Below are 21,168 nucleotides of genomic sequence, written 5' to 3'. Positions count from 1 at the left end.
ATTGTAAGACTGTATCCAGTGGTCGAAGCTTGTGGATTTGCCCCTTTAAAAGCTGACTGGTAGACAAGATGTTACTTAATTTCTTCTGCATGAAGGCATCAGAGAAAAACCTTGCAGCAGTGTACAAGTGTACATATAGAAAAATAGCACTCAAAAACGTGTGATTAAGCGTTTATAACAGGCATTAACAAATACCACATTTTATAATTTCAAAAAAGACCATTAGAATTTAACGTATTAGGGGTGATATACTCGTATTTCAGACGCATAGAATTATTACAAAAAAAACTAGCACCTAAATAAAAAAATGTAAAGTAAAAAAATTACATAAATTAACTAAATTAAATCAATTTTTAAAGTACGAAATGCAATCATTCGGAAACCCTTCCAATACTTGCAGAATATTCTTAAAAATGACATAAAATATAGTTTTCCCGAAATTTTTTTAAACTTGCAAATTCGTTAAAATTTTCAGTAGTATATTTAAGATGAACTACTAAGTTTTTCCTGCAACACTCGCTCGATTAGAATTGGCGTCGGTATATAAATTATCGAAACTACATAATAGTTATTTATGTATTAAGGGCATAATAGTGATGTTTATATTCTCGAGGGCGACGAGTTAAAAAGCTCGAGGGCCTATGGCCCAAGAGCTTTTTAGTCGCCCGAGAGTATAAATATCAGTTTATGCCCGTGGTACATACGCAATTTTATGTTTTACAAATAGTTTTCTTCGTCAAAATTCGTTTACAAAATAATTCAGTATGTTTGATCGAGTATGCGTGGTTCCAATTTGTTAATGTGATTGAAACCATCCAAACGTCAAACGTAATTTTAAATAATTCAATTCATTGTGAAAGAGCAAGAAGTTCCAGAAACTACGAAATAAGGCCAATCTTGTGATTTAGTAGGTATTGACAATTAATAATTGACGTTTCTAATTTTCAATGATCTGCAAATATTTGTTTGTTTTGTGATTAAGCATAAATGAGTTACTATGGTGATACTTTATGCCCTAGGGCATAAAGTGGTACTTTATGCCCGCGTATCACAGATATAAAATGTGCTATGATAGGTTAGTAAGACATAAAGTGTTTTTATATGTTGTGTATTTATAAATCTCGAGTAATATTTATAAAGGGGTACTTACTGAGAGATTGAAATAAAACATAGAATCTAAAATTAAGTCAGTTAATAGAGTATGAAACAGACCTCCCACACGAGTAGCGTCTGCGTGCACCTACCTTTAGCACGATGTCGACGTCGTCGGCGTAATATTAAAGCTAGTTAGCGTGTATTATCTTCGACGTCGGTTGTGGAACTCAAAAAAGGCGAGTGAACACGTTTACTAAATCGTATAGTAAAATGCGCACAGTGCTCGGAATAGTTTTATTTTTGTTTGTAAATGGTAAGTGCACGTCTAAATTTTAATTTTTTAAGCTGTGCTCATCGCCAATAATTCAATTTAAAATTCAGTAATTTTCAATACTTTTGGTTCGAAGAGTGCCATATTTGTGAGACATGAATGAGATGAATTTTGAATACAGCAAGGCCAAGAAAAAGAGCCTGTTCCCATATAAATAACATTGTGAAAAACAAGTACTTCTACATCTTGTTATGTAACTGATATGCATAAGTGAAAGGGTAATAGGCAAGTTTAATCGGAGGTCTCTGAATAATTTTTTTTTGGCAAGCCCACTTAAAATATTGTGGATTTTGAGATTGAGCGCATGGCGAGATTCATAAATTCGTTAGATAAATATAGCGACTCAAATTCGTGCATTTATTTTATTTGGCCTAAACATACAAGAAAAGTATTAATGTACTCCAGTTGAATTATTCAATTGTGCCATTTATCCGTTTACGTCGTTTTGTTTTGTATACAAAATAATGCCCTGTTGTTACTTCCAATGCGAAAGGGACCATGGTGCTTGAAACAGAAAGTGACGATTTGTGAGAATTTAGGCGATATCTCAGGTTGATTTTTGCTGCCATGAGTATTTTAAGAATTGATTGATAGAAGGCAGTTTCTTCCTGTGGTTGGTATGTTGGCGCAACTACTTTTAATAAATATTTAATTAATTTTTCGCAGTGATACTCTTTTGTTTTTAAGTTAAATAGGAATAAGAAAGAATAAAATATTTAAAAATTGGAAAAGTTTAATTGATTGATTTTCACGTGTGTAAGACGTTTATTTTTTGAAATGAAGTAGCTACGCCATAAAGGGCCTCATTATTGGTTGTAGATCAAGTATTAAAATGACATAGGTATATCTGCTGTAAACTCATCCTTTCATCAAAAACACCCCTCTGTAATCTAAGCGTACAATGATTAAGGGTGACATGGCAGCATTCAGTTTGACTAATCGTCTTATGCGTTAAACGGCTAAAGGGTCGTATAAGCAAATATCTCAACTGCTCTCCTTACCAACACTTACAGGTTAATTTCACCCCCCTAACCCTTTGGGTACATGAAGAATTAGTACGTGTTTTCTTAAGCGACCTACCAAAGAGTTAGTTATGCTCAAGAACAAGTTTAGTGTTCTGGAAAGTAAATGGGAGCAACTGATAGGTGTATGTAGTTCTATTCAGTCAATGGGTACTTTAGAGTTACAAAAGATTTAGTAAACGATTTTATTTTTCCAACTTGTTTAAACGGTTAAGAAAGAGAAAAAACCATGTTTGCCAATGCGACTGACGTCGGGTAAAATTTAAGTGGTCAAAAATCAACGAAATGACTTTTTAGGTTTTTCCAAAATAACTCGCCAACGGTAATACTTGGGTAAAATCATGTTTTATTCATAATTGCAGAGCATAAAAGTATCTTTAGTTGATCCTCTAGCATGTGCAGTTTAGGAGATATATCGAAAACAACACCAGTTTTTACGTTGTTAACGTATACCTAGACAATTTTGGGAGCGGTTGCAAATATGACGAATGCAGTGGAAATCTAGGAGAGAATAAGAAACGTGAATTATTCGGTTCCAGAGGAAACCTGGTATTACACGTTTCGTCAAAGAAAATTGTATCTGCTGTGTAGGTAATGTTTATATAGGGTGTAAAACTGGTTTAGGTACGCGCCTTGGGGATTTCAATGATAAATTTCTTTATATTGAAATATTTTCTCCCCTAATTATTTTACAGCAAAGTTCTAAATGATTTTATTGTACATTGTCAAATTCTGTATCTATCCATATGCCCCTGTGGGAAATCTGAGAAATTAAGAAAACGGTAGAACAGTAGAAATCACTCGTGCCGTGAAGTTACAAAAATTAAGTTATTATAATTCAAAATGTGCACCTCGCGCCACGAATTCGTACTAAGTTGCTGTTTCCAATTCTACAATAAAAATGTGTACTACACAAAAATCGTATTACTGAGAAAATTAACAGTTTCAATTTCGAAAAGTGATATGTTTTGTCATTGCCATGAGAAAATGTGACCAGTGAGATTTAAATATTCGGTTTGGTTATATGCATGCTCCAGTCCTTTCTAGTTATGAAAAAGGTCTCTATTAATGAAGCAAGGTAACACTCACTATCCGATGCACTAATTGGCTTACGGCTTCTAAAAACACAGAAAAGCAACTGCTACTCTAAGCGACTATACAGTTTTTGCGTACTCTGTTCAACAGTTCATAAAAAAACGTTTTTTAAACACACACATTTCAAAAAAGAAATCCTACTGAGAAACTCAAGTATATGAAGAGATATAATTACTTCTTTAATTGCTTTGCAGATACTTTTAACTTCGTCGCAAAATAAGCAGGTGCCTAGTGCTTGTATTTAGATTGCAAAGTCTAAATCTAGGTCTAAATACCTACATAACTTTAACATAAAATTGTATTAGTCAGTAATGGGGAGGTACGATTAACATAAGAATGAATCGGTGTTAAAGAGTTTACCCAGAATACGCTTGTATCTTAAAAACAACTCAGTACGACATCAATTTCGTTGGATTGGTTCTGCTCAATTGACACCAATTGCGAAATTACCTAATTGAAGCATGCTCATCACTCATCAGATTGTTAATTAGAACCTACTTTATGAACGTTGCCGTTCTCACAAAACAGGTGACCCGCACCTCCACCCCTTCTACACTACAACACAAAGGAAGGCATTTTGAAGGTTCGTTGCTCACAAATTATTTAGGTACCAATAAGGAAGATGATTTTCAAATCTTCAAAAGATAAAAATAGACTTGGAAACGCTAAGAAACGCTAAAATGGGTATATGAAAATCAACTCTTTAGTTAAACTTTATGACGTGGCGTTACGTGGCTCTCAATTAGGATCTCCGTAATGGTGAGAGATACAGTGTAGGTTAAATGGGGGCAAAGTTACCCGTTTTTGTGACTAAAAAAAAGTATTTGTCATTTTTAAAAAATTTTTGAAAATCTGTAGGTAAATGTCAAATTTCCACTTCATTTTCCCGAAAATGGACACGTTAGCACCTTCTATGGGCACTTTTTTCGAAGCTTCTGAATCTGTTATCAGTATTTCTATGGCACGCTAGGTATAGAAGCTATACACCACTTTCTTACTTCTTATGGGCGCCATGTTAGATTTTTACGAAATGAGATTAGAGGACAAAAAATAAAAATAATGAGTGTCACACGTCATACTTTAAAAATTTACAAAAAGAATTTCAAAATCAAATGTTTTACATTCATTTCTCAGCAAAACATCCACGAGTAGGTATCTACATCTTGCTCAATCAACATGGCTATGATAGCGATGCAATCAAATAATTTTTTTTAATCCTCTATTTCATTTCGAAGAAATGCAATATGGCGTCCATAAGAAATAAGAAGTAGTAAGTACCCTGTAACTTCTGCATCTAGTGTATTATGGAAATTCTGACCACAAATTCAGATTCTCAGAAAAAAAGTGCCCATAGGAGGTGCTAACGGGAGCCGTCAATTTCCGACCGTTTACGCTAGTTTCCCTAAAACGAAATTTGACATTTTCAGTTTTTCGGTGACCTCAAATATTTTCAAACATTTTTCAGAAATTTCAAATACGTTTTTTTAATCACAAAAAAGGGGAAGAAACCTACACTGTATCTTTCTCCGTTACGGAAATCCGAATGGTCAGTCTCGAATTTGAAGCACCCTGGTCCTGTTGTTAACAATTATAGGCCCGAACAGAATCGTTTATTTTTAATGTAATGAAAATCAGTTTTATTGTAGTAACTCAATGTTTGACGTTTAAATAATTTAAATAAATCGTGTTATAGCAAATTACATTGAAGGCCATACCTACTTTTCCTCATAACTTAGCGCTGTTGTGCCCTTGAGCAATTTTCAATTAATATACTTGATTGATTTGATCATGATGTAACATTCACGTAATATGTAATTTGCACAGAAAAGATAAGATTCTCAATTACACGGAAAGCTGCAACATTAAACAGAAACAGTGCACTGTGTTGTGTATTGATAACTACGTCAATCCAAAAATAAATATAGTATTAAGTAAGTGAAATGTGTAACATTAGGCGAAGTTATTTATACTACCTTCTTAATAAAAAAAAAGTTGACAATATAACAGTTCTAACGATAATTAGCTAAGGTTTGGTTTTAATGATTAATTTATAAGATCAGTTGCACATTTTTCAATTTACAAAAACTGTATTATTTTTTGTTAGTGAGACCTAAGTACATAACTATTATTGTATCTCGTAATGTTCTGTAGCGTAAGTGTAATTACACGATTTATTTATTTTCAATTGATTAATAATGAATATATAACCGTCATTAAATAGATTGATTTATAACATAAAATTATTATTTGTTACTCAATTGTATTCAAATTTATAGCTAACATGTAGATTTATAGCAATAAACCATCGCGAAATTACTATTCATCAATTCGGCGGCGATGTTGGAACTGCCATTAAACACTTAAATTTGTATAGCAAATGGAAAGTTTCTAGAAATAATCACAGAACATTGTCGTAGTCAGCAGAGCTGGGCAGTATTCGATTTTGTAAATACTTTTTAGTATTCAAATCCTTAAAAGTATTCAAATACTTTGTAATTAAATACTTTTATCGAAGCAGTATTTGTATTTGTAACTCAAATACTTTCAGAAATATTTAATATTCGAATACTTCGCAAAGTATTTGGATACTTCGTAAAGTATTCGAATACTTCGCAAGGTATTTGCATACTTTGAGAAGTATTCGAATATTTCGCATAGTATTTGAATACTTAACCTTCCATTTTTACCAAAAATCGACTACTCCAAAATTTTCGGCAAAACACTTTTCTTATTAATTTTGGTGCGTAGAATCCAAATCAATAAAAAGTTATTGACAAAAAACAAATTGTGAAAAAAAACTCAACGGGCTGTAACTTTTGATCTAGTAGCCCGATCTTGGAACAGTTTGAAATTATGGATTCTACAGGCCACATTCTATAAGAAAATTTTTTCCCGACTCGATTTGAGACAATTTTTTTTTCGGGCCTCAAAAAAAGGCAGTGTATAACCTTCCTTTTTTACCAAAAATGGACTGCACCAAAATTTCTCGGGAAAACACTTTTTCTTATTAATTTTGGTGCGTAGAATCCAAAACAATTCGTACTTTTTCGATCAGACTTCTCAATCGAAAGTTATAGACTAGAAACCAATTTCGAAAAAAAATTCAAAGGGCTGTAACTTTTGAACTAGTAGCCCAATCTTGCAACTGTTTGAAATTATGGATTCTACAGGCCACATTCTATAAGAAAATTTTTTTTCCGGGTCGATCTGAGACAATTTCTTTTTCGGGGCTCAAAAAAAGGCAGTGTATAACCTTCCTTTTTTACCAAAAATCGACTACACCAAAATTTCTCGGGAAAACACTTTTTCCTATTAATTTTGGTGCGTAGAATCCAAAACAATTCGTACTTTTTCGATCAGACTTCTCAATCAAAAGTTATAGACTAGAAACCAATTTCGATAGAAAATTCAAAGAGCTGTAACTTTAGAACTAGCAGCCCAATCTTGGAACTGTTTGAAATTATGGATTCTACAGGCCACATTCTATAAGAAAATTTTTTTCCCGGGGCGATCTGAGACAATTTTTTTTCGGGCCTCAAAAAAGGACAGTGTATAACCTTCCTTTTTTTACCAAAAATCGACTGCACCAAAATTTCTCGGGAAAACACTTTTTCTCATTAATTTTGGTGCGTAGAATCCAAAACAATTCATACTTTTTCGATCAGACTTCTCAATCAAAAGTTATAGACTAGAAACTAATTTCGAAAGAAAATTCAAAGGGCTGTAACTTTAGAACTAGCAGCCCAATTTTGGAACTGTTTGAAATTATGGATTCTACAGGCCACATCCTATAAGAAAATTTTTTTCCCGGGTCGATCTGAGACAATTTTTTTTTCGGGCCACAAAAAGGGGCAGTGTATAAACCTTCCTTTTTTACCAAAAATCGACTACACCAAAATTTCTCGGGAAAACACTTTTTCTTATTAATTTTGGTGCGTAGAATCCAAAACAATTCGTACTTTTTCGATCAGACTTCTCAATCAAAAGTTATAGACTAGAAACCAATTTCGAAAGAAAATTCAAAGGGCTGTAACTTTTGAACTAGTAGCCCAATCTTGGAACTGTTTGAAATTATGGATTCTACAGGCCACATTCTATAAGAAAATTTTTTTCCGGGTCGATCTGAGACAATTTTTTTTGCGGGCCTCAAAAAATCGACTACACCAAAATTTCTCGGGAAAGCACTTTTTCTTATTAATTTTGGTGCGTAGAATCCAAAATAATTCGTACGTTTTCGATTAGACCTCTCAATAAAAAGTTATGGACAAAAAACAAATTTCGAAAAAAAATTCAAAGGGCTGTAACTTTTGATCTAGTAGCCCAATCTTCAAACTGTATGAAATTATGGATTCTACAGGTCAAATTCTATAAGAAAATGTTTTTTCCCGGTCGATCTCAGACAATTTTTTCCGGCCTCAAAAAAAGGCAGTACTTTTAAGTTATTAAAATATTGGAAAACAAGTTAGAAATGTTTAGGGAAAGTTTCCATTGTCACAAAATCAAATATGAAAATCCGATACAACAGAATACCGAACGATCCTGGAGTGAAACTTTTTGACCCGATAGTCTACGTAACTTAAAAACAATAGGGACCTTTCTTATATCCTTAAGACCATGTGTACCAATTTTCAAAGCGATCGCACGTTTCTAAACAAACTATCATGCACACGGACAAACGGATGGTCAAAAATGGATCTGTTCCAAAATCGCTAGGATTAATTTCAGAAAGACGTACGTATCATGTGCACGACGCTTTGAAAACTGGTACACGTATTCTTAAGGGTATAACTGGTATAAGAAAGGTCCTGGTACCTCCTATATAATAATATAATAATAATAATAATAATAATAATAATACGCTTTTACTCCCCTTAAATTTGTATATAACAATAGAAGTATAACCCAGACCCAGAAGTTTGGATTCTTAGTGTTTTTATTGAACGGGATAGAGTGCAGAAATGCAGCTTGGCTTAATGTATAGGATAGGAACTAAACTTTGTGCTTTTCTTATTTTGGCCACTTTTAGGGCAATTTATTTGTGACAAAACGCACTTCCTTGATGTGAAGGGGCAACATGTTCAGATTTCCCCAATTGTGCTGCACTGTAAGAAAATTTAAAGATACATATTGTAATCTCCTATAAAAGAAAATTTATAGGTAGGAAATTTACAAATCATCCTATATTAATTATTATCTCTATCATCTATTCTTTGCTATTACTATTATTTGAAATCAAGCGTACCCAGTTAATACTTTGGCTGTCAGACGACGAATTTCTTAATTAATTAATCCCAAAATCAAAATGGCGAAATGCCACTTAATATGGACTCGTTAAAAATTAATTGGATATTGTAACCACTACCCTCGAATCAAAAAGCAAATTAGTATCATAAATCTTCCCTTCACGTTCCGAAATTTGCTGATCCGCGAATATTCTCACGATGACTAAGAATTGTAAACCTATCTTGCTTCTAAAAAGGATGAAAATGGAACTCTACCTCCCCAATTTTGACGCCAACAACCCATTGGATAATAAAAGAGCTCATTGAAAACCACTGTGTAAGATGACACGTATTTCATTGACTCCACACTCCACTCATCGCAATAGGTCCGTTAAATTATAATGAACAATATTTTTTGGGAAGACACTTTCACATCTTTGACAGGTTTAACTTCGACTTTACATATTTCTGCGGGAAAAATTCAAAAATTTAAATCCAATTTTATGCCCGTGCGAAAACAATTACAAAGATTAGATGTGTATACATACTATGACCCCCATTTCTGTGAATTATATTAAACTCACTTTCCAACCAATCCATTCTTCTTTGCAATCGAGTTCTTCATCTTGTGGCCAGTAATATTAAACTTGAAGTCCAAAAAAGTTATTTGAATCTGGCTATTTTATAGCGCTCAAAATGGAACAACTAAAAAATTAGTAAAGGACAGACTGAAAGCTAAACAGAACCAGTACCTTATAAATGTGCCAAATGGAAAATTTAATTAAATAAGTATTACAAAATTTCGTAGTGTTGTGTTCTTATGATATGTTTTAGAACCTCTAACTCGTAAATTCAAAACAAGATTAACGACTATTGCCAAAGAGTATGTAATTTACATAAAATTTTTGCCAAAAATAGAATTAAACCAGTTCATTAACGAATTGTGGAAAGTAGACGTTGTATTTGAATTTTGTGCTACAATGTATAACGAAAGAAAAGCCCATTATGTTTATGATTGGAACGTATGTAGAAATCCCGTTTTATTTGATCAAATTTAGCACACGCGATACCAAGCTAAATTTGAAAACATTGTTGCAATCTGCTATTAATTATTGGGGTCAGATGAGACTTGGGATTTATATATATTGCAAATGAAATGGTTATACCAGAACTTACTTGCATCTGAGCGTGTGTGCGTTTAGAGAATAAACCGATATGATACGGGAACGGAATATCGTCTTACCATCACTTTTTTAACGACCATTTATTTGAACCTTGCAATTTCGATCCATATAGGCTATAAAGAAATATATAAAATTTCGAATGGTTAATGTAGTTCGAGAGCTGGTAGACATTTTTGGGTAGGTATTTGAGGTACGCTGAGAATTACTTGTCCAATACTTCTCCAATAATACCCAAACACAGAAATGCAGACCTGACTGGGGCGAGAAGCGGGGCTAAATCAACCTTTTATATTTTTAACGATAGGTACGAATTTTTTTTTCAAAAAATGTTCTTGAGGCACTTTGAAATTTTTTTTTACTTATAAATTTAATATTTTCCGAGTAGAAAAATAAGTATGCCAGGTCATTTAGTGGGGTCTTACACTTTGCCAGGCGTCTTCAAAGTTTAAAATAATATATATTCTACCTACAGACCGTCATACACCCAATGTTACTTTTGATGAAAGTTGCAGGGCAATTATTTCGAAATAAGAGACGATGAAAATTTCAACATGACACAATTACAACAAATTCAAACGGCACTAATAATGTGTTGATTATCCGCACTACTTCTTACGCATACTCGACGGATCATCCTTGAAATTAACGAATCAATGCTAAATTGTGATATGCTAAGATTCTAAAAGACGCCTTTGAAGATCATCTAAACTGTTTCCAGGTAAATCATTTAGCTATCAACCCATCATACCTACAATTTTTTTTGTTATTGATAAGAAATTTAAACCAAACACAAAATCATCCCCTTATAATACCCCCTTCCATTCTATAGTGTTCCACAGCTTTTCCGTAGATATATCTAAGAAGCATTCACCAATTCTAACGGGAAAATTTCAGATTGCGTATTTTCACCATGCCCAATATAGTTATTTATGCATCAAGGGCATTAAGGCGATATTTATGCCGAGGGCGACAGAGCCCGAGGGCCTCCGGCCCGAGGGATTATAAGTCGCCCGAGGGTTAAATATTGAGTAATGCCTGAGGTGCATACAACATTTTATTTTTCATCGTTCCAAAGAATGCATTTCCAATATACAAATGTCATGATTATTGTTTGCCCAACATTAAAGTGCTTCATACGAATCAAGTTGCATCTTTTTTATTACATAATATAACCGTCAATCAATTTGACAGGCCGTTTGAGGGCATAATGAGATGACAATCCATTATGCCCTTGGGCGTAATTGACTGCTTCATATATCATATATGACAGATATAATTGACATATAATAGGCAAATGAAAAATAAAATGAATTATTGTACTTTTGGGGATCCCAATGGTTGATCCATATCGATCATACCCTTAGGCTGCATGCAGCATTATCATCTTCATGTGCCCAGGAAAAATTTTGTCGTATATTAATTTACAACGAGAGATCAACCTTAATGCGGAAGGTATTTCTCAAACGTATACATACTTTATATGTCAACGCCGCTACGCGTCGTGTATTTTTGGAACTAAAAGGAAATTTTAAATTTTAATTGCTATTTTTAGACGTGCTATACCATTAACTTTTTCTACTGTCGCATTTAGGATGGAATGTTTTGACACGGGAGGTTTGGTTACTTTGTTTATTATTGTCAGATACTGTTATTTACGTTTTCAAGCAATGTGGAAACAGTAAATAGAGGAAACACGCATATGTTCCTTCCTGCGTTTATTAAGAAACACGAAACATTCGTACTCTTTATTATAATTGATTACCTGTCTTCTGTAACATCAAACCGCACCCCAAGTTTAATTTTTATGATACCAACCATAATTCATCAAGGCGTGAAACCTTGCATGTTTTGAGTTGACCATTTCCGATTCTGATTTATTTCCATTTAGAACGTTAGATTTGATTGTACACTTTAAGAATTGTGGAGGTATATTTATGTATAGAGAGTGTATCCAATAATGAAATGAACCCCCTCATATAAATTTCTCTTTGTTAGAACTTTTCGCCATCTTACAGCCTCTTATCTATGTAGCTAAAAGAGATAATATTATAAACTGTTTAATTGTGTGTGACTCTTTAAGTGCCTTACAATCAGAGCTGGGCAGAATTCTTTCAAAAGGTATTTGAATACTTTTACGTCCTGTCCAGCACAAGCGAATACTAGATACAGATACATTGTAAAGTATTCAAATAAGTAGGTATTCAAATACTTTAGAATGTATTGGAATACTTTCAAAAGTATTCTAATACTATCAAAGGTATTCGAATACTATAAAAAGTATTCGAATACTTTGAAAAGTATTCGAATACAGTAAAAAGTATTCAAATAGGTACTTGTCACTCAAATACGCACCAAAATTAATAAGAAAAAGTATTTTCCCGAGAAATTTTGGTGTAGTCGATTTTTGGTCAAAAAGGAAGGTACACTGCCTTTTTTTGAGGCCCGAAAAAAAATTGTCTCAGATCGACCCGGAAAAAATTTTCTTATAGAATGTGGCCTATAGAATTCATAATTTCAAACAGTTCCAAGATAGGGCTACTAGTTCAAAAGTTACAGCCCTTTAATTTTCTGTCGAAATTGGTTTCTAGTCTATAACCTTTGATTGAGAAGTCTGATCGAAAAAGTACCAATTATTTTGGATTCTACGCACCAAAATTAATAAGAAAAAGTGTTTTCCCGAGAAATGTTGGAGTAGTCGATTTTTGGTAAAAAGGGAAGGTTAAGTATTCAAATACTATGCGAAGTATTCGAATACTTCACGAAGTATCCAAATACTTTGCGAAGTATTTGAATACCTTAAAGAATTTGAATACTAAAAAGTATTTACAAAATCGAATACTGCCCAGCTCTGCTTACAATCTATTCAAAAATACGACCCCAACAATGAAATAAGCGACAAAATACTGGCTCAGTATACACACACAGTTTCGATTAAGAAAAATGTAAGGTTTTGCTGGATTCCATCCCATGTAGGAATCAAAGGGAATGAAAAGGCAGATCGGGCAGGAATAACAGCACCCACCTCTCCGGAAGCAGCGGAAATCAACGACACTACCCTTAGTGATTTAAAGAGCCACTACAAACAAGTCCTCCAAGCCGCTTGGCAAGAAGAATGGTCCGCAACTGCCAACAAACTAAAAGAAATTAAGCCAGAAGTCTCGCGGCAATCGAAGACAACCTACCTCCAAAACCGAAGAGAATCTGTACTCTGGACTCGACTGCGAATAGGCCATACGCGATTAACTCATTTGCATCTTATCACTAAAGATGATCCTCCATATTGCGAACGTTGTAAAAAAATTGTCACAATCAAACATATAATATTGGAATGTACAGAATACACTAATTAAAGGAAATTGTATAGCATAAAAGATAACTTAAAGGACGCCCTTGGTGAGGGACGCTCAAATACAATGTCGTTCCTCAAAAGCATATCTTTATTTGAAAAAATCTAACCGTACAAGAGCTAATGGCCTATTTTGCAGTCGACGCTCTTTAATTATAAATTTAAAAAAATTATAATATGTAGATTAATAATTATATGGATGGAGAAATTTACATGATATTGAATTTGACATAACGTAACGAAACGGGTAAATTTTGACAAGAAGATGTCAAAATCGTTGCCAACCACGCGCTTCCTTGTTCACAACCTCTTCAGTCCTCTTTCCTCCTGACCTTCTTTCTTCACGTATCTACTGTTTCTTTATGGGAGACATCCTTAACACGCCCTTTGCAGTTTCTTGATTCTAGACCATTTCATGCTTCTTCCTTACCTTTCCAACAAATTTTCACTTTTATTTGGCCTTTTTATCTCCTTTCCTCCTTTATTTATACCCCTTTTCTCTTTATTCAGACCTCTGTCGCACCGATTTCGTACCTCCTTCCACTTTTCGATCATCATCCCTTCTTTTATTTACGCGTCGTTTACTTGTTTCTTAAACCTCCTTCTTCTTGTCTCTCTGGGTCTCGCGTATTTCCTCCACACTTCTCTCGCGCCTTATTTGGGTTTCCATTTTTCGTACCTCCACTTTTGAAGCCCGTATTTCTTCATACTATTACTTTACTTTCACAACTCTCCCCTTCACACTAAGTTTGGATTTTTTCACATACTATGCAGATCTCGTTCATACATACCTTCCTCATGTCTCATTTAAATTTTTGATTAATTTCAACCTTTTTTCTTTGCGTCTCTGTCCTCCTTCCAAGAAAAATCTTTACGATTCATGTGCGCATGCGCAGGCTGCGCAATATCAACTTTCTTATTTATGAAGATATTTCTTTGAAATTTTAACCCAAGATGTTTTTAATAAAAGCAAACGTATCGCATATTGTAAACATCAATCAAAACGGCAAATCGATTAGACAGACCAACTCACTGAACGATTCGAACGCTTGCTTCCTTGCTCACCCCATACACGATGATTCACTGCTAGTTTTGTCAATCGACGCATATGACGTAGTAATTGAAGCTGTACCTACTCGACCAAACCACAGGCGCAATTACACAACCCTTGGATTTTTTCTCCAGAAAACTCACCAAAACAGAATCTAATAACAACACGTTTGACAGGGATTCAGGGGTGGATGGGGAACCATAAACCGGTCCGTGAAATATACACGACTATCGGCCCACTTAGCGGGTGGGGGAGGGGGTACTCAATGCGCCCTAATTTCAAACATTTGTGCTTTTTCTAACACTGATTGTTGATAATTATTTCCCAACAACACAAATGCTTCTAGATTATTGTTAAACAATCTGTTCCTTAATCGGAATTGGAACTCATTGAAACGCAATTCCGGCAATTCGGCAAACGCCGTTCTTTCTGGAAGGCTCCCGAGTATTCTAGAATGTTCTCTAACAAACACGTCGTATTTTCCGGAAAGATTGCGTCACATCTGTCTTCGCTCTTTATCGTCGATTTTTCTTCTTTCATGGCGCCTCGGAATTTCTGGAATATTCGCTATAATGTTTTTTGATATAAATTCTACTGGTAATCGCACTATAACAGCATCTATACTGTATTCATTTTAAGAAGGTAGCGGTAAAAAACATAGGGAAGATTTGACCTTCAGTGTGATTGGTTAAAACACAAGTCAGTATTACGCTGAAACATAAAACGAGTGGCGAATTTTACAAGCTGGTAGTTTCTGTTGGCATCTAAACTATTGAAGTGTCATTAGCTGTTAATGTCAAAGATTGATTTGTGTTTGCAGTGCTAGATATTTCTACTTTACAATAATTTGGTGCCGTTTTATATTTTTCCTGTGTGTGCTTATCTTCAAACCCAGCGCCATCTACTACCTTCTTATAATGAATGAAGTATAAAACAGTTTTGATAACTACCACAAACGGCATTTTTAGAGAAATCATCGACATTTGATAACGTTTTTCCAGTAGATTATTAGGCAATACTTCATTGTTAATATCAGGGAAGTTATAAGAATTTAAAAAGGAAAGATCCATACAGAAATCTGTATACTTTGTGAAAATCTACCTTTAATCGATTCAACTTTTCTTCTTCTTGATTTTAATAGTCTGAACATAGAAATTCTCAATTTTCTCCCAATTTACTCATTAAAATATCCTTATTAGTTATTTCATTTTTAGCGCATCTTTGCAAATTTGTATCAAAGGTAGCTTTTAACCTCACTTGAGCCGGCTGGCTAGCTGGCTGGCAGCCAATGGGGGCCTGTAGAAAAACGTTTAGAGGAAGACAAGGAGTGCTACCGGCGTCGTGTAATTAACAAGTTACTATGTGATCAGGTTGGCGACAGTTTCTTAAGTGCTCGAATCGCGGTCTCTCCTTCTCGTGTCGCCAATAGAGGCTGGAGCTATGAGAAGTGCCCCTAAAATTGAGTACTATTCTGTGGAGGGTTGTTAGCAAAATCCACCAAAATACGAATTGCGGGTGAACGGGACGTCGGAGGTGGGTAACGACAGAGGGAATGCTTCAACAAGATCTTATTGATGAACACTTTGATATTTTTTATTTGCATCGTCACCTTCGAATATTAATTAAATTAATTCCTTGCAAGTGGCGGCGTAGCCTGGCTCTATCTCTCTGTTTTGTGTTTTCATTTGAGTGATGCTGCCAGCCGCAAAGCGTCCATGGATCCTACCGGACCACCGGGAAAGCTCCCGGTATCCCGCCGGCCCCATCCACCCCTGCAGGGATTTGCTACACTACACACATCAGGAACTGAAGCGACTTCAGCTTATCTCCGCAGGAAGCATTGAATAATTTAAACAAGAAGATCCGTAAAAGAAACCATCCACAAATGCATAACATGCATTCGTTATAAGGCACAAGCGACCCAGCAGCTGATGGGACAACTAAACCCTACGGCTCCATTTAGCCACACTGAAATTGGCTACGCAGGACCAATTCAAATAAGAACGATAAAATGTCGAGGCATCAAATCCTACAAAGGCTGCATTTGAATATTTCTGTGCCTTACAACAAAACCAATTCATTTAGAAGTAGTAAGTGATATGACCACTGCTATGTTTGGTTAATTAACTTTTTTAGAAGCGCTGTTATTAAAAACTTTGTATCAGTAATTACCCTTCCATCGGGACTACCAACTACCATAAGTTAAGTCTGTCTTCGTTATGGGTTGCGAGACTGCTTTCCGGTGGTAGTTAATCCCCTTATCCTTCTATCCGATTGCCATAAGGTAAGCGTACCTCTACTCCATAAATTTTTACTCAGTTACAGACGATATTCTTTCCCTCCAAATGGATTTCGAATGTACAAAATGGAAGCGGGTCCACTTTGTGTCTGGACACGTGCTGCATCTGTTATATACTTAGAATATGAAAGAAAGTTCCTTCTCTAAGGTTATATATGAGTACTTTTATTTATCAGCAAACATATTATTAAACCTGATTCGATTGGAAAAATATACGAGTTCTAACGTAATAGTTATTTACAAATGAGTATGGTAAATCAAGGTTTACGTTAACGAGTGAGATGTTTACTGCCGAAGCGTAGCTGAGGCAGGAATTTCGAAACGAGTAACGTTAACTGATTTAACATACAAACAATGTAAGACATTTTATCTCATACTGCTCTATTTCTATTAAAATACCATTTTGATTAGAATGTTGTAGGTACACATTAAAATAAAAGCAAAAGTCGATCACTTGATTTGTTTGATCTGACAGTAGTTTGACAAATATCAATATCAATCAATCAATCAAATATCACGTTTAGATGGATGTCAGTTGCGGTTGCTAGGCAAAATTTCCAGTCTGGTAAAAATTTTCAGTCTGGTAAAATACGATTTACCAGACTCAAATCAGTCTGGGAAAGCGGCGATTACTAGATAGTATGAAATAAAACATATTACTTTTAACCAAACATTATCTTTGTTTTAACTAAAATTGAAATCTGTTTTCGATTTTCTCTCTTGCTGATTTTCAAAAGTAATACGATTGTATGTACTTCTGGAACATAATTTTTGCGATATTGGGCGCAAGCCTGTTGAGTGTTGAGGGCCCAGAACAAGAGAGGGATAGCGGGCAGCGACGAAATACTAAACGCAATCAAACCCCTCGTTGGATTCGTTAAGCTGCCAGCTATAATTTTTATTTAAACTTTTTTTTAAAATTCTGATTCGTCTAAGAGCAATGGCGTTATTTTAAAAAGTTACATTTTGCAAAACACTGTTTAAGCGAATGGCTAACGATTATGTGTGCGTTCTTGTCGTATATGCAATGTAAAATGTGTGGAGAAAAACCCTTATATTTTCATTACCATTAGAGCTAACGACAAAAAAAACGCACCGTTGTAAAGATAATTAAAAATAAGAACTTTTTGAAAAATTCCATTTTTTCCTTTTTTTGGCCGAATTTAGGGGGTTAATTAGTAGTCCAAACTCTACAGAAAAACATCATTAGTTGCTTTTTACCTTTAAAAGCTTGACGGAGTGGATTTCTAAATCACTTTTGAGCGCGCGGGAACTCTACTAATCCAAGTGTTCACGATTTACTCAAAGCTCAACCCTAACTTGGTGAAATGATTAGCCTTAATCTGATCAAATTTGAAACTGCCAGTTTCTTGTTTCATACATCTATGGAGAGCACAGATCAAAGCATTGCAATATGGCTGTCTCCTTGAATCAGGAGAACATAAATTTAGAAAGGTTAAGGAAATAATATAGAGGTATTTTAACCTGCGTATAAAGAAATAAGTAGTTTTTGCACACTCAACCGTGAATTTATTGGAAAATAGTTGTGAACAATTATTAGGACATCATATAGTGAGCTTGGTGGTGTCTTCGTTGCTTTCCGAAGTAAACCTTAAGACTTCATTATCTTTATCAAACAGTCATAAGTGCAAGTGCCACGTTTGGTCTCATGACTGAAATTTTTGTCAACTAAATGTAGCCCACGTCGCAGCTCAGCACATTGTAAATCAAGTTAATTAATCACATACAGAAAAATACGCGGTTTATTTAAATAATATCCTGATATTTTTGGACCTTAGTATCTTAATTGTGTTACGAAACAAATTTATTTTTATTAAAAATTGTGCGAAACGATGCGCACACTTAACCTTAACAAACAGCGTCGCTTTTCTATCAGGATCTCATGAAAGAGAAGAGGTCCAAATCGATACAGACACGACGCATAATGATCATCAGCCGTCACTGATGACTGACAGACCTTGCCGTATTTTGTCTGCGAAGGTATCAGACACCCAGCAATAAAAGAATGGGTGTGAGACCGTTAGAAAATTAACGACGCCTTCTATAATTTATGCAAGAATTATCGGAAATTAAACAGCAAGTTTAACAAAGAATCATGAGGTGCAGGAGGATCTTCAGATTCATCACGTTGCATCGAAATGAAGAGGCAGGAATTTCAAAAATTTACATCAAGTAAAGGGTAAGACAAGTGTGAATTCTCGGGAACAGAGGAACAGGATGCGGCAAAAGGGATTGGAATGCGGTTTTCGTAGTAGGTAACACGCAAAGAAACTGAATACGACCGCGTTTCACGCGAAAGTTCACGCAAGGCTCTTGGGCACGTGACGCGTGTCCCCCATGAACTTCTAATCAGAAAAGCAGAAGGTGAAAGACGTTACAATATTTCCCTCGGATTATTATTGTATTTCAAACGGCTACCGCGTGTGTTATCTGGAGTATCTATTATTATGAATTTTAGGATTGTAGAGTATCGCATTTTGTTTTATCCCAATTTATTTTGGGTGAAGGTGAACGATCAATGGCTGATGTAGTTTCTATTAAATCCTAATATAGGTATATAGCAAGTTTCAAGTTTCAACGCCCGAAAATTACTTATTAGATACATACAAAGTTTTTCCTATTGCGCAGCCGAGTCTTCTACATTATTTTATTGGTAACGGAAATTCTCGTAATCTTTCAGCAGCTTATTCAACTTCTTTTTAAAGTTATGCAAAATTATTGGAATCTCATAACAAGAAAAAAAGGTACAAGTAACTATTTCATTCAGTAACGTACACGTACACCTTTTTTTACACAGGAACTGTTTTCCACTTTCGTCTACCAGTAAAGGCTGTATATTTTGTACCATCCTCCTAATTTTCTTTCTTATTACTCCTTCTATATAAACTGTGCTAGTATATTCCATGTCGAGCTATTTTTGAGCGCTAGCTCCATTACGTTGTCTAGTAGTGTGCTTTCCCCTATTTTCCCCAAGAGTCTTCTCGCTGTCCACTTACTACATTCAAAGGAAGTATGTTTTACGTCGTCATTTTTGTTGCAATACAAGCATTTCGGGCTGTCTCTTTTCATTTGTTCTGTTATCGTATTGTTCGTTTCTTAGCTTGACCAACAGTTAGGGGGCGGCGGGTTTTAATTTATTGCATGGGGCAAGGGATCTACTTTATTGAATTTTGAACGTTCCACAGGTAGAAAAAGTATGCACAAATTACAAAAGCAAGTTTAACCAATCTACCACAAACTTTTATTTGAAATCTATTTCTGAAATGCCGAAAACAATAGGATTACTGCAAGCACGTAGATAATGTAAATAAGACGTACGTACACTTTCTAAAAAAACATAAAATACACAAAATTAACTTTTGTTCAAATTAAAAGAAGTATTGCTGTAGGTAGTTATTAATTGCCTAAATTTATAATTCTCGCCACTTCAAAGATAGAATTCGCCAAAATATAATTATAAATCACTAGGAAAAGCGTTTATTTCTTATAATGTAAATTTTTGAGAAAATATAAATAAATTCAGAGTGGATTCGAGTCAGAAATGACTCTTATATATAGCAAAATTGGATTTGGAGAAGGGATACACCTGTTCCATAAATTGTAAGACCGTTAAGTGAAGGATTGCTGCAATTGCACCAGATCCATTTTTAATCGAATAAAAAGTAATAATACTATGAAAACTATTAAATCACGCGACTAATTATGTTTATCCCGTCTTTCCCTGTCATCAATTTTAATTTTATTCCTCTTTCTTTTTTCAGAATCTATACAACAAAGATAACTAAGCCTAATTAGGTAACCTTCATACCGGAAAAATAGTTAAAATATATATAAATAAAATTCTTAGTTTTTAGGGTTCAAATTTGGGATAAAAACCTTTTTATTAGACAATATTTTTGTAATTTTTTACACCACGTACCAATGGCCTAGTTCTTAAGCGATAAATTCCATAGGTAAAAATTAAAGGAGTCACTGAGTATGCCGAGAATTTGCATTTTAGATTCAATTTTACCCTAATAGGAAACTGTGAGTATGTGACAACATGGTTGCAGCAATACCTGATGGAGTAATCTTTTTAACTTATGGATTTATACCTGTAGCATATGTGATTTTTTTGGTAACCACTATGTAAGACTGACGATAATTAGTATTATGCGAGGTATTAGAACCTCAGATTACCAAACTTTCTTCGCTTCTTCGTTAAAAAGAAAATTGTCATTGGTTTTACGGGTGAACTCTTTAATACACATGCAAATCCATTATCCAATGATCCAAGGCATGTCCAGGATGTTATTTTAATTGTTTGTATTTTAAAAATACAATTTTATAAGAACATGTAATTTTTGAAACTGCAACACAGTTGTTATGCAAATATATTCAAAGACCAAGAGGTTTTTTAAGGTCACCACTACGTCGTCTTTAATTAATTCAGCTTACTTAAGTTGATCTGTCAATTGCTGGAATGATTTGTAGTCAGTGTTAGGCTGGGTCATGGAGTTAAA

General features: G+C 34.6%; 1 protein-coding gene across 1 annotated transcript in view; it reads left to right on the top strand.

The window, feature by feature from the left end:
- The first annotated feature begins 1,225 nt into the window (after positions 1-1,225).
- Positions 1,226-21,168, top strand: part of LOC116173842 (xaa-Pro aminopeptidase ApepP-like) — a 59,514-nt gene continuing 39,571 nt past the window's right edge. The window contains exon 1 of the mRNA XM_031491558.1: positions 1,226-1,408. Coding sequence (XP_031347418.1) covers positions 1,366-1,408 — 43 coding nt within the window. The 5' untranslated portion in view covers positions 1,226-1,365. The remainder of the gene's footprint in view (positions 1,409-21,168) is intronic.

Source organism: Photinus pyralis, unplaced genomic scaffold, assembly GCF_008802855.1.
Source record: "Photinus pyralis isolate 1611_PpyrPB1 unplaced genomic scaffold, Ppyr1.3 Ppyr1.4_LG6, whole genome shotgun sequence".
NCBI classification, from domain to species: Eukaryota; Metazoa; Arthropoda; class Insecta; order Coleoptera; family Lampyridae; genus Photinus; species Photinus pyralis.
Note: the sequence above shows the minus strand (reverse complement) of the source record. Positions and strands in the feature narration are given on the sequence as shown.